This window comes from Sorex araneus, chromosome 3 (assembly GCF_027595985.1).
Source record: "Sorex araneus isolate mSorAra2 chromosome 3, mSorAra2.pri, whole genome shotgun sequence".
In the NCBI taxonomy this organism is placed as follows: Eukaryota; Metazoa; Chordata; class Mammalia; order Eulipotyphla; family Soricidae; genus Sorex; species Sorex araneus.
The window spans coordinates 234,494,963-234,522,172 of record NC_073304.1 but is presented as its reverse complement, the minus strand read 5'-3'; the positions used below and the strand labels follow the sequence as shown (position 1 = coordinate 234,522,172).

Here is a 27,210-nt window from a genome sequence, read left to right as displayed (position 1 = left end):
TCTTACAGGTCAAAGGTCATTTGCACTCAGTGAGCCCCTGGGCGGGCATCCCCCCAGCCTTGTCTGGGAGCTGCTTCTCACACCAGCTTCTGCTTTCCCAGATGTTCCAGCTGCGCGTCACCCAGGGTGTGGTGTGGGTATCCAGAAACTGCCCCTGAGCGCAGAGTCCCATGGGGAGCTCGCTGCTCGGCCCCCTGAACCCACGCCCGCCCAGTCCTCAGCAGGTTCTGATGCTTGGGGGCGCTGTGGGGTCACTGATGAGGACACCCCCAGCCGGGGCTGGCATGTGGAGGATGAAACCCCCAGAGAAGCTGTCTTGGGCTGCCCATCCGTACACTGGGCTTGGTCTTCGCCATCCACTGGAATTCAAAGTTGGGGTGTGCCTGGGAGAGCTCTCTGTCTCTTCCTGGAGACACCAGGCACAGAGACGCTGGCTGAGGGGTTTTAAAGTCTTGTTCATGAGTCTCTGGAAAGCCCTGGAGAGCGCTGAAGGTGCAGCCCGGGTGCTCCTCTGGTCCTCTGGATAGGGTCAGTGGCACCACACGGGACGCCTAGGCCTCAGGGCCCGGCTCCTCCAGAGGACAGCCCCCAGCACGCCCAGCAGCAGGGTCACCTTCAGGAGGATGAGGAGCAGGAAGGGGGCGGAGCAGAGCAGGGACCTGGAGGGACAAGGACAGGAAGTGAGTCTCCTGGGGGAGCATCTTCCAACTCTGCACGGCTTTGCTTTCTTGGGGGGGGTCACACAGGCAGTGCTGGGGGGGGCGCTGGCCCTGTGCTTGGGGGGACACACAGTACCGTGATGAGCACAGGCCTCCGTGCAAGGGAAGTGTGGTGCCTCTGACACCTCCTGGCCCAATAGCCTTCCCTGGAGCCAAGCCCCGGGATCTCACAATCCTGTCAAGATCTCAAAACTGGGGTCGCCCTGGGCAAGACTGCACCATAGGGTGGGCACCGGGCACAGAGTCCTGCTGGCATCTGGGGAATCGGCCGGGAAGGCCAGGCCATAGAGGTGTGGGGGAAGGAATGGTGAGGGGATGGGGAGCAGGGGTGTGGGGCAGGGGTGTATGAGGGGAGTTGGAGACAGGGGTGCATGGGGGATTTGGGGCAGGGGTGCGTGAGGGGGTGTGGGGCAGGGGTGCGTGAAGGAGTGTGGGGTAGGGGTGCGTGAGGGGTTGTGGGGGTATTGGGAGGGGTGTGTGAGGGGGTGTGAGGCAGGGGTGCGTGAAGGAGTGTGGGGTAGGGGTGCGTGAGGGGTTGTGAAGGTATTGGGAGGGGTGTGTGAGGGGGTGTGGGGCAGGGGTGCGTGAAGGAGTGAGGAGTAGGGGTGCAGAGCAGCCCAGGCACAGCATTCCAACCTCACGGCAAAGGCCTCCACCATCAGCACTCACAGGAACTGGCCTTGGCTGAGCCCCCTTAGAGCACAGACACCCCCACATGTCTCTGTCCACTTAGCATGAACCTTCATTCATTCCTCACTTGGGCACCCCCCCTGTGTAACCGGCCCATCCACCTCAGCCCCCAAGGAACGACTCTGGGCTCAGCTCCTGACCAGCCCCCCTCATGCCAGGGTGCCAGGACACTGCAGCTCCCCGCAGGACGAGGGTCACACGCCAGTCTCTTGGCACCTGGCCAGTATCCCCTGGTGCCCTGTCCTGTCCCTGCGCTAGGACTGTCCTTCAGGGAGTGTCTCGGGTTCCAGCTCCCTCTGCTCAGGTGGTACTTGTGAACCCCACATTTGCAGTGTGGACCCCAACCCTGCAGGGGGCCTGAGCTGTCCCTCGAGGGATCCCCCAAAGGCTGACTTGCTCCTGAACCCCCCAAAGCCCACTGCCCGGGCTCCACTACCAGCCCCCCGCTATTCCTGGGATTCCCGCTCTGTAAACAGACTGCTCTTTTGGGGGGCACACTCAGCAGGGCCACTCCTGGCAGTGCTGGGGGTCCTATGGGGTATCGTGGATCGAACCCTCCCCACTGTGCTATGGGTGCAGCCCTCAACCGGCTCCTCTTGGTTTTTCGTCTGGAGGTGAGTTTGGAGGAAACCTGGGCTCACGCAGCCCTAGTGTGCCCCCACTCCCACCCGGACTCCGTCCTCAATCCCACATCTCCTGCAGGCAGCATCACTGACAGATGTCACTGTCCCTGTTTATCATGTAACTGCCACCCGAGTTATTACCCTGAGTGCTGGCTGCCCCCTAACCCTGCTACTGGTCTATCACTATGGCCTCTCAACCCAGCCAGTGTCCTTCCTCCTCCTCCTCCTCCTCCTCCTCCACTTCCTTCTCCTCCTCTTTTTCCTCTTCCTCCTCCTTCTTCTCCTCCTTCTTCTCCTCCCTTCTCTCCTCCTCTCTTCCTCCTCCTCCTCCTCCTCCTCCTCCTCCTCCTCCTCCTCCTCCTCCACCTACTCTTCCTCCTTCACCTCTGCTCAACCCCTCGGAGGAATGGGGAAAACTCCAAGTCAGAATCGCCTTATCTTGGGTTAAGTTTGAGAGCCTCCAGGTCACAAGCAGCTCTGCACAGTCGCACCACCAGGGGCCGTGAGATGCTGGAATGCGAGCGTCTTACCCTCCTTGTTGGTCAGGCATGGGGGTCTCTGATGCAGACATGGGGGTTCCAGGGGTCTCTGTGCAGTTCTGGTTGCTGGAGGCTGAGGGTGAAAACCAAAGCCTGAGGTCCAGTCTGTGACTGCCCCAGCTCAATCAGGGCCTGACCAGGAAAAGGGCTGGCGGGTGTTTGGGATCAGCACATTCCCAGAGTGAGTCCTCTGGACTGACCAGCGGGGAGCAGCATCCACCCATCTCACTCTCATCTGTGTCCCAGTGGCGTGAGCACTTTGTGAATGAGCCCAAGGAATCCCACCTGGCCATCAAGATTGCAGTGACCCTCCCAAACTCCAACTAGGCATTTGAAGGTCAACCCAGGCCAGGCCCAGGTCCCAAGTGATCCCGCCCTCCTCATCCACCTAGTAGCCAGGCCACCTCCACGCCCAGGGCTGGAGGCAGCCACAGAGGGGACACTGCATCTGAGAAGTGGGTTTCTGCCTCTGTCTGGACGCCCTCAGGGAGGAGACCAGAGCGCCCTCACTTGGACCAGGGCAAAGGGGCTCTCTGGACATCACTAACGAGGGTTCCCCCCACCCCCGCCAACACACAACCCGAGTCTTGTTCTCATGATGAAACATCAGAGCAGAGGATGCTGCCAGGGTCCGCAAGGGGAAGCCACAGCTCGCGGGAGTCTGGGTCAGAGCAGGGTCTCGAAGATGGGAGGATCCTCAGAAAGAACTTTGAGGGGGGACCACTGCCCTCCCCCTGCATCTCAGGGCCTCTCCCCAGAACCCAGATCCCACAGATGCTGCCACGACTCAGGATGATGCTAGAATTGAGGCCCTCTCTTCCTCTCTCTCTCATGCACACACATATAAGGGTTCTATGCCCTTTCACACTCATGTACACGCTCACACTCACATTTGCACACTCACGTCACTTGTATACTCTCAGATCATGTACACACTCACATATACATGCTCATCTACACACTCATTTACACACTGATATCCACGTTCACAGTCTCACACTCATGTACACATCCATGTATAAGCTCACACACAAGTACACACCACTCACATACACACACACTCTTCTACACTCTCACACAAACACACTCATCTATACACTCATTTACATACATTGTGCTCTCACACAAATACATTCACACACACTCAACTACATCCTCACAGTCACACACATGCACACACTCCTGTACACACACATCTGCACACTCATTTACATGCTCACATACACACTCACACACTCATGCACCTACTTTGACTCACACTTTTGTTCCCACACACAGACACACTCACATTCTCTCTTTCCTTCCAGTCCCTGTCCCTGGAGCTGAGCCTTCTGGGACCCTGAGAACTGAGGGGGCTAAGGGTGGGAGGGTCTCACCTGGGGACACGAGCACCTGGACCTGCACGAAGGGCTGAAACTGGAAGAACCAGGGGTCTTCTTCCTGCAGCGTCGTCGCAACCCCACACCGGTACTTGCCCGTGTCGGCGACAGTGAGGTTCTCCAGGGTCACAGTGAAGCTGAGCTCCTCAGAGTGGTCCGTGATGGACACCCGTCCACTCCTCACCACGCCCCCAGCCCCCCGGGTCTCCACGGTCTCCTGCCAAAAAGGCAGGCAGGGCTGTCGGCACCAGTACTTGTTGAATGCCTTGAATGCCTCCTCGTACTGGTACTGCAGGCTCAGGGAGCCCCCCGCGGTGCCCGTCACCCTGCTGGGGCCGCTCAGGGACACACAGCCTGGAAGATATTATCAGTTGCATCTTAGCTCTGAAGAGCTCCAAGGGCTTGGGGTTAGGTCCTGTGCAGGCATAGAAGGCCCACTGAGGCAGGGGGTGGTGCCCAGAAAGCAGGGGGTGTATTTGGTTTGCTGACACAAGGGAGAAGTCGAAGGATATGTCTGGGTGGGATTCTAGGACTTTGGAGGGGGTGCTCAATCCTGTGTGCTCAACTAGGTAAGAATGGAGGGTGACAAGAAAGACTTTGAGGGTGCCAGGAAGGTTCTGTGGTCCTCTGAAGTATTGTTTCCGAGAGGCTATATCTGCCCCGTCAATACCCGAATACTGAATGAAACCAAATAAGATGGTTGCGTGGGTGGGTAAATGGAAGGAAGAGTGAGTGGATGGTGGATGGAAGGGTGAGTGGATGGGTGGGTGGGTAAATGCCTGAAGAGATGGGTGGATGGATGGGTGGATGGATGATGAGTGAATATATGAATTGATGGGTGGATGAGTTGGTAGGACATAGATTGTTGGGTAAGTGGACGGATGGGTAGGTGGGTGGATAGGGTGATAAAAGAACTTCTGGGTGGGTGAATGTGAGTATGATGTGTATAAGGAGGAAGGAAGGAAGGAAGGAAGGAAGGAAGGAAGGAAGGAAGGAAGGAAGGAAGGAAGGAAGGAAGGGAGGGAGGGAGGAAGGAAAGAAGGGAGGGAGGGAGGGAGGGACGGAAGGAATGAGAGTGAACTAGAACCAGGACAAACTCTGTGAAGCTCGTGCTGAGGTCAGGAGGAAGCTTCCGGCCTCTATTCCACTTCCCTTCCCAAATGATCTCTCTAGGGTCCCAGTTACAATCTCTGCTTGTGCAGGAGGAGCCTCTTGCTCCGGGACCTGAGTCGCTCAGAAGAGAGTTAGTCATGGGCATAGAAGGGTCCTCTAAGCGTCTTCCTGGACATGATTCAAGGACAGTCACACCTTTGATTTCCCGAAGCCAGTGCTCTCACCCGTCATCCTCAGGGACTCCCTGCTCCACACCTGTGACCTGTGACCCCGAGCAGCCACTGTCGGCAGCACCATGTCCTGGGCATCTCCTCAGCTCTGCAGCCCCCCAACCATCACAGGACCCTTTCTTCTCTAGCTCCCCAGGGGTACCAGCTCCAAGTGATCAGTCTTGGGCCCCACTGCCGGCTTCCTGCCAGGACAGTCATGCGGCCCTGGGTCCCATGATGTCCTCATCATTCCAATGAGCATTTTTGTCTGATCTGCGCTAAACAGGAAGAGTTAACTTTAGCCAAAGGGATACTGAGAAATCATTTTAACAAAATACCAAATGTCAGAAAAAGATTTCTGAATAAATGTGATTTAACTCTCTCTTATGTTTGTCTCTCTGTTGATTCTTCTGCCCACCCACCACGCATCGAACCTTTAATCCATTCTGTTGTTTGTCTATCCTTCCATCCATCCATCCATGCACTCATTCACTCACCCATCTATACTTCCTTCAGTTCATCCATCCATCCACCCATCCATTCATCCACCCACACACCCATCCATCCATCCACCCATCCATCATTCCATCCACCCACCCATCCATTCATCCATCCATCCACCCACACACCCGTCCACCCACCCATCCATCCATCCATCCATCAATGCATCCATCCATCCATCAATCTATGCATCATCCATCCATCCATCCACCATGCATCCACCCACCCATCCATCCATTCATCCACCCATCCATCCATATACACACCCACACACCCATTCATCCATCCATCCACCTATCCACCCACACACTCATCCATCCATCTATCCATCCATTGATCCATCCACCTACCCATCTATCCACCCATCCATATGTCCATCCATTCATCCCTACATCTTTCCTTATCTTCTTCTATCCATCCAATCACGCAATAAATTTTTCCTTACAAATTAGGGGTGGGGCTTGCTATTATTTTGTTCTAAAATTCAAACAAAGTCCCCGTTTGTCTCTAAATTTTATTATTATTTTAAGGGCTGGAAAGATTATACACAGGAAGTGCTCTTTCTTTGTGCTTGACTGACCCGAGTTCAATCCCCAACATCCCATATGGTCCCCTGAGCCCCATCAAGAGTGATCCCTGAATGAAGAGCCAGGAATAAGCCTTGAGCACTGTTGGGTGTGGCCCCAAATCAAAACAGAACAAGATAATGGTCAAGTTCTAAATCGTTCCTTGATGAGCCCCTAGAGAATTATTCTAGATGACCCTCTCTGTGCTCTTGGGTTAGTGTTCTCACTTTGAGCAGGACCAGCAGTGTGAATAAAGAGAATAAAGTGACCAGGTATGCACCGACGCACCCCTGCTAACAGCATCTCACCCGGATGCCTGTGTGGTTCCCAGGAGCAAATATGACCAGGGCGGGTTTGGCTGTGCGGCCTCACCCGCTTTCCCGTAGCTTCCTTTCACGCCTTGCCCAGCCCCTCTGCTGTGCCGCTGCCCCGTGGCCCAGCCCTACTCACCTGGGACGCAGACCAGCAGCAGCAGCAGCGAGGGGGGCCCCATGGCCTTGGCCCTGACTGCCATCTCCCCGGCCTGCTTTCACGGGTGACTGCCTCCCGCTCTGTCCCTCACTTCCTCAGAGCCCGAGGCCTGAGTCAGGAGGTGTGGGCTTCGGAAGGTGGTCGGGGCTTGGCACTTACAGTTCCCCTTTCGCCCCATGTGACTTGACACCGCTTCTGTTCTCACCATGGCACACAGCCTGCTGGTCCTTCTCGAAACTGAAACTCAAACCCAAAGGCCATGGGGTCAAGTTCCAGCTGGATTTCCCAGCAAGCTCTCCCTCCCCCCTCCTCCCCTCCCTCTCCTTCCCTCCCTCCCCCCTCTCCTGTCCCATTCCTTCCCATCTTCTCCCCTCCCCTCCACTCCCCTTCCTTTCCCTTCCCCTTCCTTCTGTTCCCTTCCCTTCTCCCTCCCCTCTCCTCCCTTCCCCTCCCCTCCCCTCCCTTCCCCTTCCCTCCTGCTCTCTTCCTTCCCCTTCCCTTCCCTGGGGCCAGTGTGGGGCTGACTCTATTTTCTCCGGACAAGACCGGCTGCTTGAACGTCTGTCCAGGATGAACCAATGTGCCCTGCTCCAGGGCGGATGAATGGTCCCTGGCGGGCGTCTTGGAGCAAGAGCCTGAGCTGGCCTCCTTAGTGCGGGGGTGTGATGGCTGTAAGTTACCCGCAGGAAACAGGCTTCATCTCTGGCCCTAAGAAGTCCAGTGACCAGTTCTGCCTTGGAGTGGCCAGCAATCCTGACGTCCCAGGTCCGGGTCTGGCCAACGTGGAACGAGAGCCCTGCAGGTGTCTCCTGTCCCCGTCACATGCTGCTTAGCCTCACCTCTCAGCTGGGGCCACCCGGGACCCCTGGGTTAGATACACAAGGGAAGATAGGGTGCGGCCATTGTGGGGACCAAGGCGGACCCAGGGCGGGAAAGCCTCAGCCCAGAACTTTGTTCCTTGGATGGTACGGGGCTAACATCCACATCATTTTGGTTTGGGTTGGGTTGGAGGTCACACTGGCTGTGCTCAGGCCTGACTCCTGGCTCTGTGCTCAGGGATCACCCTGGGCAGTGCTCGGAGGAGCATGTGAGGTGTTGGGGGTTTGAACCCGGGTCGGCTCCCTATCATGCTATGGCTCCTGCATGCTGTCATCCCTCTCGCTGGACTATTTTTGTGACTGTGACTCAGTTTCTCCTCATTTCCTCTTTGCTGTGCTGGGAGGACTCACAGTTTCTGGAGGGAGAGTGTGCACAGGCGTGGGCGCTTCTCTGTGTGTGGTTTCCGGACGCCGCGGAAACAACCAGAGCTGGCAGCCTTGGGCAGCCAGAATCTCGTGAGAAGCAGCGGGTTTGCTCCATCAGCTTCATTTCTTTAACTGGCACCCGGGGTTTCAGCCCAGGAAACGGCACCAAAGCTCCCTTAGCTGCTCTGTGCCTCTCGCTGCTTAGTCGTTGCGCCGTTGGGGCTGAAAACTATTTTATCTTCAATGACCTTCCCAGGTACTCGCTCCCCCCCAGATATAGTTTTGGAGGGGCTGTTAGAAGCTTCCGCTGGTCTCTTATCAGCTACATGCCCATCAGTGTGTCACGAGTGTTGGGGAACAGTTTTCCCCCAACGGACCCGGACATGTTGTGCACCAGGTCCGGACAGATGTGGGGCGAAGGATGATGGGCGCGCAGAGAAACCCCCTCCGGGAGCAGCCGATGGCTGTTCACTTTCTTGCCAAATACACACATATTTTACAGAGGGTCTCAGCTTACAGGAAGGCCCAATCACAGGAAGTTCAGCATCATGGGCCGATCACCTTTTCTTCTCCGCTTTGCCCTGGTCCAACCCCAGGCAAGGCTAGATGCTGAGGTTAGGATGACTTGCTAAGTGTACATGGCAGTGTCTGTGTCTTGGGCTCGTGTGACTAGGAGGTCAGGCGAAGCTCGGGGCCGAACACCTGGTGCTGGCTGATGCCCTGTTCTCGCCAACTTGGCCCAGATACTCCCTTCTAAGCTGCTTTGCAAGCTTGGTCTTATCTGCTCCGGCGCCTGCAGTCATGCTCCACACACGAGAATCTCATCCTCTCTGTCCCAGATTTCCCTGGTGGGGTGCTGTCAGTTGTCATTTTTTACATGCGTGCATGTGTGTGTATGCAGTGAGAGTGTGAACGCATGTGTATTTGCACAAGGCACCAGTGCACAGGCTGCAGGTGTATTGTATGAGGGTGAGCATGTGTTGTATGAGTGTGTTGCACACATGTGTGTGGTGAGAGTGTGGACACATCTGTGAGCCGCTATGCATGGCATACGTCTGTGTACCTGTGTGTCAGTGCATATGAGTTTGTGTGTGTGTATGTTGGTGTGTTAGTGGGTAAGGGTGAGTAAGTGCGAGTGTTATTGGTGTGTGAGAGAAAGTGTGTATGTGAGAGTGTGTGTGTGTGGGTATGAGTGTATTGGTGTGTATGAATCTATGTGGGCATGTGAGTGTGGGAATGCACATGTTGTTGTGTCGGTCTGTGAGCGTATGAATGTGTGTGTTGGTGTGTATTGGTGTATTTGAGTATGTATGGGTGTGTGAGTATGTGTGTGCAAGTGTGTGTATTGGTGTGTATGAGAGTATGTGTATGTTGGTGTATGAATATGTGTTGGTGTGTGTAAGGGTATTTTGTGTTGGTGCAGGAATATGTGTTGGTGTGTGGTATATTGATGTGTGTGATATGTGTGGGTGTGAATGGGTATGTTGTTGTGTGAGTATGCTTTTGTATGAGTGTGTATTGGTGTCATGTTGTTTTGTGAGTGAGTGTGAGAATATATGTGTGTTGGTGAATGAGTGTGTTGGTATGTTTGAGTGTGTTGGTGTGGTGTGTGTTAGTGGGTGTTGGTGTGTCAGTGTGTTTTTGTGTATGTGAGTGTGTGTTGGTGTGTGTGTTTGTGTATGTGTGTGTTTGTGTATGTGAGTGTTTGTTGGTATGTGTGAGTGTGTTGGGGTATGTGTGAGTGTGAGTGTGTGTTGGTGTGTGTGAGTGTGTTAGGGCATGTGTGAGTGTATGTGAGTGTGTTGGTGTGTGTGAGTGTGTTGGGGTATGTGTGAATGTATGTGAGTGTGTGTGAGTGTATGTGAGTATGTGTGAGTGTGTGTTGGTGTGTGTGTTGGTGTGTGTTGGTATATGTGAGTATGTTGGTGTGTGTGTGAGTGTGTTGGGGTGTGTGTAGTGTATGTGAGTGTGTGAGTGTGTGTTGGGGTGTGTGTTGGTGTATGTGTGAGTGTGTGTTGGTGCGTGTGTTGGTGTATGTGTGTGTGTGAGTGTGTGAGGGCACATGTAGGGAGGCAGGCTCTGGGGCAGGCCAGGTTCTTTCTCTTTTAACCTCCGAGTGGGAACACTACAATGGTCCTGGGCCACTCGGGCAGCCCCCTGGGGACAGGCTTGTCCTTTGGGGACTGTCCCCGGCCTGGAGGACCAGCTCGCCCCTCTAAGGGGCTGCTCAGACAGGGGGTGGCCTCCGCTCCACCCCAGGAGGGGCCCCTGTGCTGCTGTCCCGGCAGGCGTCAAATGCTGGGGTCCTCTGTGAGGGGGTGGGAGCACAGTCTGCCACGGTCGGGGTCCCACACTGAGTGCTCAGGGCTGTCGGGGCGGTGCCCGCTCTGTCCCAGCAGCCGCAGCTCTGTGGGTGCGTGAGGCACTTTCCCGCTGAGCCCGTGGAGCCTTCCTCCCCAGCCCCCCGCGCACAGCACTGCCTGCTTCTCCCGTTCCCAAGAAGAGTTTGTGAAGAAGAGGCACAATTAGCGGGCGTTCCTGCTGCTTCTCCTGAGGCTCTCAGGCTGCTCAACCTTCTCGCTCGGCTGCTAGAACAGCGTCTCGCCCCCCGGGTAGGCCCCCTGACTGCTTTGCCCACCGTCCCCCACGGAGAGTCTGGGGTCTTGCCTACTTGGCTCTGAAGCATGCGGGGCTGCTAGAAAGGATCAAGAGGACAGCCTGGATCTGCTGAGAGAAGGAGCCCGAGAGCTGGTGGGAGTGACGTCAGCGTCCCACCAGCCCCACGCGGTGATCGTCAGACCACTCCTGATGTCCACTTGGTCTCCTCAGCACGGAAGTTAATCCCCCTTCACCCGTTTCTCTCGGAGCCGCAGCCTCAGGCTGGAGCGAGGAGCTGCTCTCTGCAGGAAAGGAGAGCCAGCCCTGGGCTTACCCAGGGGTCCCGGGCCCTTGTCTTTCCTCACAGAAAGGAATTTCAGCAGATGAGCAGTGAAGAAAACAGATTTTATGGAGAGGGTTTGAGAAAGGGGAAGGAGAGAGAGCAAAGGGAGAGTGGGTAATGCGCTCAAGGGAGAAGAGGGCTTCTCCAAACGTGGAGCGAGCCCCAGGCCACAGCTCCAGAGGGGAGAAGTGGGCGACACACGTGCTCAGCCATGTGGCACAAGCAGCACATGGGCTCAGGCAGCATAAGTGAGCCCTGTCTTTGTTCAAGATGGCTTTCATAGGGTTTCTCCAACCTACCTAATGTGGGGCTTTCTAGCAAGGTAAGAGTCCGTTGCTAGGGTTATGGCCAAGGGGGTAGAGTTGGGGATAGTTGATGGTCCTCTTTGAAATTCCGTGCCTGGCCTTTGTTCCTGCTGGAGTTTCTCTCAGAGCAGCGTTCAGCCTTCTCTGGTCTGTTGCTGGCACCAGGTGAAGCCTTGTCAGGCCTGAGCTCCTGTGCTCACAAGGTGGGCCCTGACGGCCTTCGGTGGTTTTACTACATCCTAGGAACCCCACTGCCATGGGGACCCTTCCCTGCCTACTGGCCTGCCTGCAGCAGACAGGCTCCCCTTGGGGCAGGATCCTTCTCATGTTCGAAATGTTCTCACCTTCCGGCCAGCAGCTTCATCCTGGAGGAAGGCGTCAGGCAGAGATGGCAGAGCCACAAATAGAAGGGGCAGGGCCGAGGGGTGCTGGGCGCCCCAGCCCTAGGAACTGGATGCTAAGCTTTAGTTTGGTAAAGGACTTGAACTTCCGGTGGGGGCTCCCTTCTGGGTCTCCAGGCCTCCTTCCTCTTTTTGTGTGTTGCAGGATTGGGGAGTGGTTGCAGGAGGAAGTGAGAGAGAGGGGGAGAGGGAGAGGAGAGACAGACATAGGGAGAGAGATAGAGAGAGAGGGGAAGGAGGGACGGTGAGGGGCTCCGTCTGTCCACTGGCTGTGCTACACCCCGGCCCTGGGTGAGAGGATGCGGCCGCTCGCACTCCTCTTCCTCTGCAGCCTCTCAGGTGAGTCAGGCCTGTCCTGGGAGAAGGGGCCCTGCCCGGGTCCTGCTGGGCCCACCCCAGTTCACCAGGAGTCCGCAAGGCCTGAGCTGGAGTTTCAGCCACCGGTGCCCTGGGTGGGGTTGTCCATGGCAGGTGGGGACTGTCCCCAATGCAGTGGGCTCAGCAAGGGTCAACTGTGGGGATGGGGGTGGGCAGTAGAAGGACTTGCTCAGGGCAGAGCTCCTGACCCCTGCAGGTGGCCCCAGTGGGCAGTGAGGCCTCGGGTCGGGTGTGGGGGAGCAGTGGAGACAGCGCAGAGACCAGCAGTCACTCCTCCCACTGCTCTGTCCCCAGGGGTGGCAGGGACCCTGGAAGGAGGGAAAGAGGTGCAGGAAGGAAAGCGGGGAGTGTGCTGGACAGCTTAGGAACATGGTGTGGGCACTAGGCACTGGGAGAAAGAGAGGGCGGAAGGGCTGAGGGCTTGGGAACAGCTACGATGGGTCTGAGTGGTCCTGAGGGTGGGTCCCTCTGATGAGCTCAGGGACTTCTGGTTCTTCTCCGTATCTCCCCGTGGTGGTGGAGAGGGAGCCCGGGCTCAGCAGGCAGGTGGGCGCCAGCTCTTGAGCTGTCTCTAGGGTGTGGTCCTGACCCAGAAGTACTCGGGCATCAGTCCTTGACCTTCCCCCACCTCCAGGCAACCCTGTACATCTTCTCTGCTCTCTACTTAGAAACCTGTCTCCATGCAGGAAACTCCTAATTTTAATATTGCTTTAGCCTTCTCTCTTTATCAAGAGAAATGTTTTTTCTTCTCTCTTTTTGTTCTTGCATTTGGCTCACACTTGGCGATGCTCAGGGGTCCCTCTTGACACTCAGAAATTACTGCTGGCAATGCTGGGGGGAAGCGAGTCTGGGACGCCAGCGGGGTCAGGGGCGTGCGTGCACCGCAAGGGCCTCAAGTGCTGTCCATCTCTCCAGCTCTCTCCCTTTCTACCCTATTCATCCCACTTATTTTCCTCACTCTTTAACCTTTCCATTTTTTGCAATATTTTATACTTCATTTTCATAAAAGTAGTTCACAATAATTTATTACAAATAATATTCAAACCCCAATCCCACCGCCGAGCACCTTTCCACCACAATAAGAGGGAAGTATCTGAAGGTTGTTGTATTTTATCCTGGAGCCATTTAAGCCCAAATATAAGAGAATACAAGCAAGTATGTTAAAACCAAACAAATGTGTGCCACTTTAGGTACATCAGTGGGCTAGAGTATAAGAGATTGTGTGGCTGTAAATGCGGCCGCGTGCTCAAGGAAATGCTGCATGGTTCTCTTCTGGAGCTCTGTTTTATAGTCTCTGGATCTTGGCTGTTGAGATCACATGGCGCAGGGGGCAGTTTGTGGGTGTGACTGCCAAGCTGCTGGAAAACTGGGGAGCTGTGGAGAGGAGGCCCGGTCCTGATGCAAGCGGGCTTGGAGATCTCAGTCACGGGTTCCTGCATACCTGGGTTTTTCTGCCAGTTCCCTCTTGGGTAAGGCTCATACGAGCGCGAGGGGAGTGGCCCCTTTTTTTTTTATTGGCATATTCAGCTGTTGTTTGCTTTTTTATTTATTTTAATTAATCCATTTTAAAATTTTATTTTTATAGTTCTTCACATAATTTTTTGCATTCAATATTTCAACACCAATCGCCCCACCATTATACCTGCCACCCCATTATTTTGAATTTTCCCACCACCACCCAAGCCAGCTCCAAAGGCAGATACTAAATAATTTATTTCGTATTTTTGTTATGAATATTTCACTAAAAATGATCCAAAAAGGTTTCTTTAGTGTAAAATGTGTGAAAATTGTTGTATCTTACCTTGGAGTCATTAAGAGATATATGAGATATATAAGATGTATAAGAGATCACTAACATGTTGTTACAGGTTGAGACTTGTGTTGTGTTACAGGTTGAGATAGATAGATAGAAAGATAGATAGATAGATAGATAGATAGATAGATAGATAGATAGATAGATAGATAGATAGATAGATAGATAGATAGATAGATAGATAGATAAATATTGGTTGCCTTCTACTTCAAACTCCATCAAATGTGGTGTGCTACTCTTGGTATATTAATGGCATAAAGAATGAGATATCCAGGAATTCTAAAATTTTAAATAGGGGATAATGCTGGAGTTAAATTTTTGACTGGATGGTGATTTTGGGGTCCAGAGGCATCTCTGCAGTGTGTTGCTCTCTTCCAAGATTTATTTGTGAGTCTTTGGATCATGGCTGCTAATGAGATTACATGGCTCCAGAGACAGTTTGTGGGTGTGACTGCCAGGCTCCCAGAAGCGCAGGGAGATGGGGGCAGGATGCCCATACCCGACTCCATGTGAGCCTGAAGATTTCAGCCACACAGACAATACCTGGTTTTTTCAGCAGATTCATTCTCAAGGATGAGGCTCGTTCCAGGCCTGCGGAGAAGTGCTGTGAGCATGGTGGCGATTGGGTTCTGTTGGGGCAGGTTGAGGAACTCACCCATCCCCACAAGTGTTATATTTGTACCTTGTCAAATTTTATGAAACTCTTTTGCTAAATATTAAAAAGATGAATGCATCTGAAAATCTTTCACAGGAAATAAATATGACCTGAAATGATTTTGGTTTGATATCCCTGAAACATCCTGATATAATTGGATAATATAAAATATAAATAATAGAAAAGTATAAAGACTCTTTGTATTTAAATAAAATAAAAACAAGGTGGCTTAGGTATAGAGGGTTGAATGCATGATGTATTGGGTGTAATACTTGGCTCAGAGAAAAGAGAGGGACTGGAGTGAAGGTACAGTGGATAAGGCACTTGCCTTGCGTGGGTCCGACCAAGGTTCATTCACCCCATAGGATCCCCTGAGCCTACCATAAGTGATTCCTGAGTGCAGAGCTAGGAGTAACCCCTAAGCACCACTGTGAGTGTCCAAATAAAATGAGTGATAAAAAAAGAGGAAGGAAGGAAGGAAGGAAGGAAGGAAGGAAGGAAGGAAGGAAGGAAGGAAGGAAGGAAGGAAGGAAGGGAGGAAGGAAGGAAAAAAGAAAGTAATAAGGAAATAAGAAAAAAGGAAGGAAAGAAGGGAGGGAGGGATGGAGAGAGGAAGAGAAAAAGGCTTCCATCTGAGGTGATTCAAAGATTCTAGAATCAGCTTGTAACATCCTGATAGTTACCAAAATATACATTTAAAATATTAAAATTTTTGAATTTATTTTCTGTTGTGGTGCTAGGAATGGAATCCAGAACCTCACAAATACAAGGTGCTCTCCTACTGACCCCATCTGCAGTGCCAAAATATGCTTTAAAAGAGAAAATTTTTATGCTATGTGAAACATATCTCTTTTAAAAGTGAAAAAAAGCCAAAAAAATTTTTTGTTGTTTTTGGACCCACCCCACAGTGTCAGGGCTCAAGCTCAGGGGTCACTCCTGGCAAGAAATTAATAACTTAGATAATAAAAAATGACCCCCCATAATAATACTCTACAAAATAGATAACATTCTGAGTAATTGACTCAGAAGCAACAAAAATTTCTTCTTTTAAAAATTATTAATAAAATAGAATAAAATATTAATATTCATGGGTAAATGTTGACATAATCAAGGAATTTTCCCTAGCGAAGAATTTGTTGTTTTGTTTTGTTCTGTTTGGGGGCCACACCAGGTGATGCTTAGGGAAACTACTGGCCCTGCCCTCAGGAATCACCACTGGCAGTGCTGGGGTTTGAGCCCAGTCCCGCAGGGCTGCTAAGGGACAGGCTGAAGCGTCCATGTGCAGCGGGTCTGCGCCGCCGGGCAGGGGCCATCACTGCTCAGGGTCCCGGTCTTGAGTCTCTGAGGCCTGAATGGGGTCCTGGGGGTTCCAGGGAGACAGAGGGGGGACAGGGGAGGTGGGTTTCCCTGGGTGGGGAGGGATGGGGTGAGTCCCCATGCCCGGTGGTGGCGCTGCCCAGGCTGGGAGGTGACAGGCTCATGCGTTTGTCTCCAGGCTCTACTGCTCTCAGGGGACCCAGAGAAGTTGTCGGTCAAGCTGGAAGCTCCTTGAATGTGACCTGTCAGTATGAGGCCCAGTATAAGAGTTCCCGGAAGTGGTGGTGCCGAGAGGCAGACCTCGGTGCCTGTCAGAACAGTGTAGAAATCTCTAAAGAAAAGCTGGTGGTGAGGAAGGACCGGGTGACCATCAGGGAAGACCGCAGTGGGGGCAGGTTCACAGTGACCATGGAGCAGCTCAGGGATGATGATGACGACACGTACTGGTGCGGGATTGACAGACCAGGACCTGACTTGAGGTTCCCAGTCACTGTGACCATCAGCCCAGGTAGGTGACCGTGTCTGTGTCACGAGTCCCCCAGGCCCTGCTCTGGTTTCTCCTAGGTTCTTGTCCTCATCGGTCATTCTAAGGGACTGTCCTGGGGCTGAGTCCTGGCCATGTGGGCACTGGAGTGGGGGGCTTGACTTTGATGCTCAGGGGCTCCCCCAACCCCGGGTGCCCCGGCCTTCTCTGGGTTCAGCTCTCTCTGCCCAGCTCAGGGCTGGCTGGCCCCAGAGCCGGGGAATCTCAGAAGGACACAGGGACACAGGGACCCTCCTCCAGTGATGGGGCCCAGGGCCTGCCAGTGCTGCTGAGACCTCGGTTCCGGGTTCCTTGCCTGGGACTTCGGTGATTCCCTCTTGGAGCCCTGCACTGGGGCTACAGGGGGGCGTCCCACAGAGTCAGGGGGCTGGAATTCCTGGGGTCTGCAGGAGGAATTGCGGGTACTGAGTTGGGGGCTGATGAGTGTCAGTCAGCACAAGCTGTCTCGTCCCAGGGCCTCCCAGGGTGCGGACCCCTGTGTGGGCAGCAGAACCCCACGATCTGGGGTAGCCAGGGACCTGGGGTAGGGGCTGGAGCAAAGGGGGCTTCCTGGGGTGTCTGGGCTCTGACCCTACGCTTAGCCTTCCCTGCAGCAGACAATAGTGTCCTCGAGGAAGGCCCTGACCAGCATGGGGACCCCGGTTGAGTCTCAGGGGATGAGGCACAGCCTGGGGCTGAGGAGTCTGGGAAGTGTCAGCCAGAGGCAGCAGCAGTAGGAGGGCGGGACACTCGAGGGGTCCGCCTAGCCCGGCCGGAGCCCCCTGTGCACCTCGAAGTTTCTAGTCCTGAGTCCAGCAAACCTGTCTGCTGAAGGGTCAACAGGTGGGGGTGAGGCTGGTCACCCCTTCCAGCCTCAGGCCTGAGCCCACAGCTCCTGGGGCCACGGGCTGGGTAGAGACCAAGCCTGTCTGTGCCAGCTGGTCTGTCTGTCCACAGCAAACACAGGACCTACCAGCATGGCTACTTTCTCCAGGAATGTCCCCCCAGGACTCGACTCCCCTGAAGAGAACGCAGACTCCCCCAACAAGACCCATCACCCCAGTAAGGCCCGGTAAGCCCCTCAGATGCTTCAGCTCACACACCCGACTGCCCATTGGAGCCGCTTTGCAGCCGGAACAGGTCAGAGTTTATCCCTCCTGAGCCTCCCACAGAGGCTGGGCGGACCCCCACTTCCTGTTGCTCAGTGTCTCGGGGCCCACAGACACCCCCTGTGTGTTCGTGGGTGTCTGGATGCTGTGATCGCACCTTTCCTGAGATCTGTGTCCCGCCCAGCTCTGGAGGGAGCATGAGACAGACTGGGGACCACCAGAGATGCACCTGGAGAGGGGCCGGTTACTCAGGATCCTGGGGTCACTGGGACAGACCTGGTCCCCAACAGGAAGACTGTGGAGATTCGAGTGTCCTGGTCACATGGCCTGGTAGTCAGCTGCCAGCTGTCCAGTTTCTAGTATTCTGTCCTTGGCCGACTCTACTGCCCCCCATTCCCAAGACTGGGCATAGAGTCCAGGCTTGGTGCCCCCAGCCTCTGCCACTCTGAGGCTGCTAGAAGCAGGGAGGCCCGGTCCGTCCTGCTCAGACTCTGGACATGGTGACTCCATGAGGAGACCCCAGTCCCCCTCAGAATTCTCAGGTTCCCTTTCCACATGTTCTTGTTCTGAGGTTTCCTTCTTCCAATCGCTCAGAAAAGGTGAGCTGAGACCTGTTTCCTCTTCCGGGTCAGCCCTGGAGGCTCCATGAGGGTCTCTGGCCACGAGGGGAGCATCTGGCCAGACACGGGATTCTGGGACTCAGAGGTCATCAGTGCTCCCACCCTGATGGGCTCCTTGACTGAGCGGGGTCCGGGTGGCTGAGGCCCAGGGGCTGTCCTGGGGGAAACTCAGGTGCCCTCACACAGGTGATGGGGTCAGGGGCTTGGGAGAGGGGCCTGGGAGGTGCCTCATTTTGTGTCACTGTCTCCCCTAGGGCCCTGCTCAGCAGCGTCCACTTTCTGCTCCTGGTCTTCCTGAAGGTGCCCCTGTTTCTGGTCATGATGGGGGCTGTTGTCTGGGCAAGCTGGCCTCAGAGGGGCCCTAGGAAACGGACAGAGAACCGCCAATCACAGAGCATTGAGGGGCCGCAGAAATTGGGGTGCCAGGAAGAACCGGGGTCACCATCCTGCAGTGCCCAGTCCCCACTTCCTGAAACACTGCCCATACACAGCTGAACGTTTCCAGGTCCTGCTTGAGGGGGGACGCTGTGGCCAGAGATGGGGTGAAGGAGCAGGAGGCCCCCACGCAGGATGTAGTGAAGAGAACGTCTGGCCTCTTCTCCTGGAACAAGTCCACAGCTTCCAGCGGAAACAGCACCCTGGAGAACCTGCCTCTGTGGAAATGGTCAGGGGAGGGGTTTCAAATACTCACTGCAGGGAAAAAGGGTCCAGGAAGGGAGTCCCGGCTGTGACACTGGTTATGGGTGTGGGTGTTTTTGCCGGGAATATGCCCAACAGTCCCATTTCAGGGCAGCGGACTTCTGGATTCTGCTTTTCACTAATATCCTCCCTTATTTGTCCCTCTCCACCTCGCCCTCTGGGCCACAAGCAGTCTGGTAGCAAAATTAATATAAGAAAGCCCTTCCTGAGGGCCCCCCAGGTTCACAGAAAAACACCACCTAGAGGTATTCCAAAGTCCTTCCTGACTGTCAGCAGGCAAAATACCTCTTAAGGTATTTTTCTCTTTTCCTCAGTCCAAGAACTCCATCAACAGCTTAATACTAGTCATTTTGTATGGACATAGAAAGAGATACATCGAGGCTTGTAAGGCAGCTCTCCTAGCAACATCTTGCCACAGACTCAGACTACAGCACTCAGGCAAGATTAATCATTGCTAACCCTAGTAGGGCAGAGTGTCTCTTGCCCGCACCTGGCTGTCTTCCCCGGGAACCCTTGGAGGAGATGGGCTCCAGCTTCCCTCCCTGACCCAAGCAGAGCTCCCGGGGGCCGAAGACCTCCAGAGCCTAACCACAGCCATGCTCAAGGACCCTCTCCACATGTTCGGACGAGCCTCATGTATGAAGGAACCAGCAGAGGAACCCAGGAGTGTGGGACCCGGGGCTGAGACCCCCAAGGCTGCTCGGATCGGGACTGGGCCTGCCCCTCCCAGATTTCTCATTTCCCAGTAGATAGGCGTTTACACCCAGGGACTGTCCCCAGTGCCCTGTAATCTCATCCATAGCCACCATCCAGAGACTTAAGAGCAAGCTCCTGGAAGCGCGTGGCTGCAAAGCGGCCACACGATATCTTATAGCCTACTTCTCCCTCTGGGAGATCCTGACAAACTATTGGAGTTTCCTGCCCACATGAGAGAGCCTTGCAAGGTCCCCATGGTGTATTAATATGCCAAAACCAGTAACAAGCTGGGTCCCATTCCCCCGACCCTGTAAGAGCCTCCAGTAAGGCATTGTTGGGAGGACGAGCAGAAAGAGGCTTCTAAAATCTCAGGGCTTGGACGAATGGAGACGTTACTGAGACTGCTCAAGAAATTTGATGATCAGCCCTCTTCTCCTAAAGACTTTGATTCCAGAGACCAAACACATTTGAGCATCCAGCTCAGCTTCTTATAGCAATGCACTGGGACTGTGAACTGGGCTACAACTCCGTGCTGCCCGGGGGTGGATCTTTCCTCCCCACCCTGTCTTCCTGCATGGAAAATGGCGGCGGAAGCAACATCCACATGGCAGGAGCCATCTTCTTAGACTCCTAACCCAGAGGTATACGATTTTTACATTTGGAGCTTCTAGGGAATCATGGGAAGTGGGTGTAACCGGCATGCCCTCGGCCCAGATAAATTTGGAGCTGTGAGAGTGAAGCGGACACTCTGCGCCCAAAGACTTTGATTCCAGAGACTTCTTACAGCAATGCACTGGGACTGTGAGTTGGCCTATGCAATTTCTGGCAGAAGTTTCCTTGGATTTTATACAGAAATCCAAAATTATAGACTTAACATCTATAATTGTCAGCAATGTGAAACGATTCCTTTTTAACAGGTCTGACTTGGGGGGGAACTCCAAATACAACAAAAACAGTGAGTTTTTGTTGAAATATTGAAGGTTATTAAAGTAGCAGCCATTTCTTTGGACCATGAACTAAGCAACAACCCCATGCTGGCTGAGAAGAGGAAATATCCTTCTTTCCCGGTTGTTTCACATTTTCAGGGAGAAGCGTGGCGTGGCGTTCACCATACTATGAGGCGCAGGAAGGGGGATGATGGGGGAAAAAAAGGAAAAGGGAAAAAAAGAGTTATGTATTTGGGACTACATATCTCTTCATTCTCAGCAATGGAAAACTAATTATCAAATGCTTCCTTAGTAGTAGGGCTGTCATTCTTGGGGGGAAACTCCAACAACAACAGTGAGTTTTGTGTTGAAATATGGAACGTAATCAAGGTAAAGAGAAAATGAAGTGAAATTCATCAGTTATACAGTTGGGAGTGGGGGGCGGGGGTATACTGGGGTTTTTGGTGATGGAATATGGGCACTGGTGAAGGGATGGGTGTTTGAGTATTGTATAACTGAGACACAAACCTGAGAACTTTGTAACTTTCCACATGGTGATTCAATAAAAATTAAAAAAAAAAGAAATTTGACAATCAACGGGATGATGAACCATAGCAGGGTCCAAATCTAGTTATTACTTTTTGGATCATGACAGCATTTGTCCATGACCAAGCTCTTAACTTATAGTTAAGCAACAGGCACTTTGGCCAGGCCCATCTCGATGCCAAGGTAGCACAGAACTCACCGTTTGCCCTGGGTATGTCCCGTCCCTCGTCGGGGCCCTGATTTTGGGAGTAATAGGAAGTAAGGGCAGCTGAGGCTTAGCTTGAGAGAAAGATGCCCAGGAGGAAAACATCATGTAGAGTCAAATGACTCCCAGGTTACAAAAGCATAGCATTTGCTACAGTCTTCCTGTGCCCATGCAAAAGGACATGGCTCTGAATAAACTATGCAAAGGACGCAAGGAGAAGAGAAAAACAACATTTATAAGTCAACAGAACACAAAGAAAGGAGTTACAAATAAACACAGAGGAATGGGAGCACTGTAATGGGAACAACCCAAATAAACCTAAACTACCTGAGGCTATGTTATCCTACAACAAATCTTACAGCATTAAGAAAAATACACAATGAATTCACATCACACACATACATGCCTCACGCCACACTTGAACCTGAAATCATAGCACAAATATAATGTCGTGTCGTGTGACAATCACACAGACCTCATGGCACAGCAAAGTGCAAACTCAAGTGATCATGCCCAGGGACACAGTTCACTGACGAACACAGACACACCACACACACAATAGTACCTCAGACACTCTCCACACATGCGTCCCCCTCAGACACTCTCTTCACATGCATCCCCCTCAGACACTCTCCTCACATGCATCCCCCTCAGATACACGCTCCTCACACACATTCCCCTCAGACATATCCCCCGACCTCGCCTCACCTAGTCCAGATGCCCCAATCTTCAGGCCCTGAGACCCCGCTGTACTGGGCCCCCCGACACCAAAGCTTCCCTTGCAGGGGCCTGTGAGAGATTGGGGAGGTGTGGGGGGCTCCCCATGGTGGGAAGGAACCTCAGAGCAGGGGCGCCAGAAAGGGCAGGTGGGGTATGGAAGGGCGATTGCAAAAGGGGGTGAGGGAGCGTCTGAACCTAAAGCGCCTGTTTCCCAAACTGTGGTCCAGGACTGATTCCTGTGGAGACGCAGACCCGGCCCTCAGCATCTGCCCCTCAGCCCAGCTTCCCGGGGCTGGATGTGCCTTCCTGAGTGGGGGACCCGCCCCACACCTGTGTCAGCAGCACAAGGCATTGGGGAGGAGGTGACAGAGCACCTGGAGAGGTGACAGAGTGTGGGACAGAGGCATTGACCCGGGTTCTTTGCACCCTTCAGGAGCGAGACCTGGGGAAAGCGAGGCAGGAAGCCACAGGGAGACCTGAGGGGGGAGAGGCTGACCGGCCCAGTGACTGTGTGAGCCCCGGGGTGCCGGCACCCAGCAAACTCCTCCACCCACACAGCGGCCAGGGTGAGGGAGCGGCTGAGGGGCGCTGGGAGCCCTGGGCTGGAAGCGCTTCTACAAGAAGGCTGGGCCGGAGGCTGCTGGGTGAGGGGGTTCCGGAGGCCAGAGGGTGACCCTCCCCTCAGCCTCCTCAGCCTGTGAGCTGAGACCGCAGGAGTCACAGTCCAGGCTCAGGGCCCACCCCAGGGTTGGTGCCCAGCCAGGTCGGCCTGATGGCTCTGGGGACAGGCCAGCATGGATATGGGGCCCCACCCCCACCTGTGCACTGTGAGCCTGAGGGTTACACCTAAACTAAACCACACCGCACTCGGCACCTCTGACAGGCTAGGGGTGTGAGGAGAGCTTCACTTAGGGCTGTGGGTGGGGGGCTGGGCTGAGACCCTGAGCCACACTCCCCCCAAAGCCCACCTGCTCCTGCCTGGGGCCTCAGGGATCAGCTCTGGGGGCCCTACTCCAGGCCCCGCCTTCGCCCTGACAGGATCCCTTCCCTGCTTCCCGGGGACCCCATCATCCTGAGCCCTCGCCTTCCTTGCTGGGTCCCAATGGGCACGTCCAGATCCTGGGGGTCCCTCACCTGTCTCCCCCATCAGGGACTGCCGTGTTCCCGAGTGGGGCCTCACAAACTTGTGCTTGATGGGACCCGGCTGTGACTTGGCCCTTGCTCAACCCCCAGTCTTAGGAGGCCCCAATGGATGGTCCTGGAAGGCCCCGGGAGAGATGGGTCCCTCCCCAGGGTCACTCTACAGGGGGAAGAGACAGGTTGGGGCAGGGTCTGAGTCCTGGGCTGTGTCTGCAGGCAGGGAATATCCTGCCAGGAGCCGCCTCTCCGCTGGGTCTGGGTCATGGCCTTAAAGTGAAGCTGGGCCCTGCCCAGCCCTGACGGTACAACCAAACGGTGTGTCTAGAATGTACTGATAGCCCTGGCCTCTAGGATTCCTCCCCTGGACACGGTCCTGAGCAGCCTTGTGTGGACACGGCTCTGATATCCAGGAGGTTTCAGTCGTGTTCAGCCAGGGGGAGCCCCAAGAGACAGGGGAGCAGGAGGAGAGCCAGGGTGGGGGTGACTGTCCCCAGTGTGGGTGCCCTGAGGGCACAGCTCCTGCCACCAGCCTGCCCACAGCACCTTCTTTATCCTGAGTAATCATGGCCTTGGTTTACCTGCTAACTCAGGCTTTGCATGAAGGTTCTGGAAGCCTCAGTCCCTTTTCCCTTCCTCACAGCCCACTCCACTGTCCTGGCAGGTAGCCTTTGTCCCCAAGTCCCTGAAGGACCCCAGGGGCCCAGACCCATTTCCTGTCTGCACCTGGCAGAGTCCCTGGGCCCACGCGGCCTGGCTGGCAGCACTTATCCTGAAGCTGATGCCACAGAGGCCGAGAAGGAGCCGGGGAGGAACTTGCCCTTGTTGAACAGCACCAGCAGAGATGTCTTCTCCACACCCCTTTACCCACCAGGATGGTCTGCGCGGGAGCAGAGAGAGGGTGAGGGGTGCACGGGAGGGGGAACTGGGAGGGAGAGAGGGGTTCCAGCAGAGCACGCAGATGCGAGTGCACATACTCAGGCACATGATCCTACACCACACACACCTGAACACATTTACACATACCTGCACACACACACCTGCAAACATACCTGCACGCACACTTCTTTTTGCACACACACCTGCACACACCTGCACACACACCTACACATGTGAACATACCCGTTCACACACCTGTACACACACCTGCACACACACCTTCATGCACATGTACACATATGCCTGCACACACATATATATACACATGTACATACACCTGCTCACACACATCTGCACACAACTATCTACAAAATACACACCTGCACACTCACAGATTTGTACACACATACCTACACACAGCTAGACACATACCAGCAGGCAGAAACACATCTACATATACATGCACCTGCATCACACACCTGAGTATATACAACAGGATACACACATGCACCTCCACACATACATGCAGACACACACCTGCATTTGCACGCCTTGACGCACACACTCACCTGCACATACATAATGCATATGCCCACTCATGCGTACACATCACACAGGTGCAGACACATGTGCATGCATACACCAAATCCTTCGTTTTCTGTCATGGCCCTTATACAAAACAAAAACAGGGTGGGCGCTGGGGATAAGCTCCCTTGGACTGAGCTGAACATGTGAGGTGACCGTGAGCTCACCCTCTTTGGCTACACCCCCAGGTCCAGGCTGTTCTCATGTATCGGCAGTGGGAGCATATTCCAAGGACTTGCATCGTTCACACACACACACATATGCGTGAACACTAAGCAAACTCACACAACTGCACACACTAAACACGGGCTCACAGCCCTGCACTAAGACAAGCAACACACTCTGCACATGTGTGCACACAATCCCACACATGCCCACATACAACACATAGCACAAGACTTCATAGGCACACACCAGCACACACACTCACATACACGTAAACATGCACACTCACAGAACACTTACACACAGCACACTCTCACGCACACAGACACATACACACTCACATACACACTCACACATATTCGCACTCAAATATGAAAAAAAAAAACCCGCACCAGGGCATGAGAGCAGATGGTGCTCAGAGGATCCATCCAACCCCATCTTTCCCGGTGTAGGCAGAAGCCCCGGGGGGGACCCTGCCTGGGCAGAATCATATCAAATAGCGTCCCGTGGTATAAGGATTCCTGTGAGCATGCGGTTCCTGAAACAGGCCCCCGGCTCTGGGAAGGTCTAACCACCCCAGCCCTGCGGTCATTCTGTTTTTGGGCCAATCCTGGGCTGGGGCTAGAAGGGGATCTGAGCAGCGCGGATGAGGGCAGAACCCTATCTGGTGGAATAAGAGCAGAAGCGGACCCTGCACCCCCAGCCCTGCTTCTCTCTTCCCCAGCCCCTCCCCCATGTGAGAGGCCACTGACTCTGGGGACTGGACAGGGCCTCACTGTGACATGAGTCAAGTGCAGACGTGATGACCACATCCTGTGGGCGGCCCACGGCCACTCTGCGGGTCTCTACAACCCACCACAGACTGAGCTACTCTTGCTGAAGCCTGAAGGGTCATGACTCTCTGGGGTCTCTGTCTCCCAACAGAAAACAGGCTGTGGAGCTCATGCTTGGGACCAAACAGGAGAAAACCCCATTCCTAACATCCCGCTGTGCCCCACCAGAGTGGGGGGACAGTTACCGGGCATTGGAAGGGCAGCCGCCTCACCAGGAAGGACACGAACTAGTATTGGGGGATTCAGAACACAGAGCACGGGCTCACCCTGAAAAGGGACTGTTGGGCATGTTCCCAGCACAAGCACCCTCCCACGGACAGTGCCCTGGCCAGAGAAGGGACCCCCTTGTCTGCAGTAAGTATTTGACACCGGACCTCTTCCTTCACTCATGGGCAGGTACCCCGGCTTTTGCACTGTGACTGCCTGGACCCCAAACATTGACTCCCATGAGCCAGAGCGATAGTACAGCAGGTGGGGTACTTGCCTTGCAAGTGGTTGTCCCATAGTCCATCCCTAGTAAACCGTAAGCTTTACTTACTTGGTCCCCCAAGCTTCAGGAGTGATCCCGGGCTCAGAGCCAGGAATAAGCCTGAGCACTGCCAGGTGTGGCCAGAAGCACACAAAATACAAAAACCAAAACCAAACTTGGGCTCCCCTGGAACCCGGGTGTTGGGCACTGTGTCAGGGCCCACCATGCCGGGATCCCCGACCCCCAGCAGGAACTGAACAGAAATTAGGGCCTGCGAATCCCCCATCCCCAGGACGAGTCCCACGTTCTCACACCGAGATCCCTCAAGGCTCCATAGGGGCCATTTCTGAAAAGTGGGTCCTGCTCTGGCCTTGCTCCTTCCCCACCCCCGCCCCAGACACCTGCTCTGACACTTCAGGGGCGGGGAGCGTTTGAGGAGGAGGCACGAGTGAGCGAGCGAAGAGCGGAAGGAGGGAAGGTGAGGGGCTCTGTCTGTCCACAGGCTGTGTCCACACCGCGGCCCCGGGTGAGAGGATGTGGCTGGTCGCGTTCCTACTCCTCCTCTGTGGCCTCTCAGGTGAGTGGGGCCTGCCCTGGGAAAAGGGACCCTGCCCAGTGTCCCACTGGGCTCACCTGCATTTCCACGAAGTGTCTAGGTCTTGTGGAGGGTGGGACATTCTGAGTGCAGTGGACCCAGAAGGGGTGAGCTGCGGGGGCTGCACAGGGATCCACCTGGGGCAGAACTCCTGACCCCCAGCAGGTGATCAGGTGGACAGTGAGCCCCCCGATCATGTTGGGGGGAGCAGTGGAGACAGAGACCAATGACTACTCCTCCATCCCCTCTGTCCCTGGAGGGTGGTGGGGGCCCAGGAAGGAGGGGATGGTGTAGAGGATGGAAAGGGGGAAAGTGCTGGACAGTCAGGGAGCTTGCACTGGGCACTGGGAGCAGGTGGGGAAGGAGGAAGGGCTGGAAACCTGGGAATTGATAAGGTGGCTCCAGTAACTGTGCTAACATGGCAGCTGAGATGGTTCATGAGTGTGGCTGTCCTGGCTTCTGGAACGACATGGGGTGGGAGGGTCCCCCATCCAGGTTCAGAGAAGGCCTGAGATATCAGCACCAGGGACCTCTGTTTCTGAGTATTTGGGCAGGTTGATACTCTATGAGGTGACCTTCATCCGGAAGAAGTCTCGGGTTCTCAGGCCCCTGTGGCTGAGAGCTCTGGGTATTCTCACA

The 27,210-nt window shown here is 54.5% G+C and overlaps 2 protein-coding genes across 2 annotated transcripts; one reads left to right on the top strand and one right to left on the bottom strand.

The window, feature by feature from the left end:
- Positions 1-529: 529 nt before the first annotated feature.
- Positions 530-6,853, bottom strand: LOC129403544 (protein CD300H-like). Its single transcript, XM_055132281.1, has 4 exons — positions 6,790-6,853; positions 3,948-4,304; positions 2,563-2,644; positions 530-659 (listed from the first exon to the last, which is right to left on the bottom strand). Exons 1-4 carry the CDS (start codon positions 6,851-6,853, stop codon positions 530-532), a joined length of 633 nt encoding a protein of 210 aa, XP_054988256.1.
- A 5,102-nt stretch (positions 6,854-11,955) lies between these two features.
- Positions 11,956-20,687, top strand: LOC129403628 (CMRF35-like molecule 5). The gene is made up of 4 exons (XM_055133100.1): positions 11,956-12,040; positions 16,043-16,372; positions 17,345-17,459; positions 18,371-20,687. Exons 1-4 carry the CDS (start codon positions 12,001-12,003, stop codon positions 18,609-18,611), a joined length of 726 nt encoding a protein of 241 aa, XP_054989075.1. The 5' UTR covers positions 11,956-12,000; the 3' UTR covers positions 18,612-20,687.
- The last annotated feature ends 6,523 nt before the right edge of the window (positions 20,688-27,210 follow it).

Bases quoted from the DNA above. Each gene is read 5' to 3' on its own strand.
- LOC129403544 (XM_055132281.1), bottom strand. From the start codon at position 6,853: ATGGCAGTCAGGGCCAAGGCCATGGGGCCCCCCTCGCTGCTGCTGCTG. The intron at 4,305-6,789 runs GTGAGTAGGGCT...AATATCTTCCAG, and splicing joins GCTGCTGGTCTGCGTCCCAG to GCTGTGTGTCCCTGAGCGGC. The intron at 660-2,562 runs GTAAGACGCTCG...TTGTCCCTCCAG, and splicing joins ATGCCTGACCAACAAGGAGG to GTCCCTGCTCTGCTCCGCCC.
- LOC129403628 (XM_055133100.1), top strand. From the start codon at position 12,001: ATGCGGCCGCTCGCACTCCTCTTCCTCTGCAGCCTCTCAG. The intron at 16,373-17,344 runs GTAGGTGACCGT...GTCTGTCCACAG, and splicing joins CACTGTGACCATCAGCCCAG to CAAACACAGGACCTACCAGC. The intron at 17,460-18,370 runs GTAAGCCCCTCA...TGTCTCCCCTAG, and splicing joins CATCACCCCAGTAAGGCCCG to GGCCCTGCTCAGCAGCGTCC.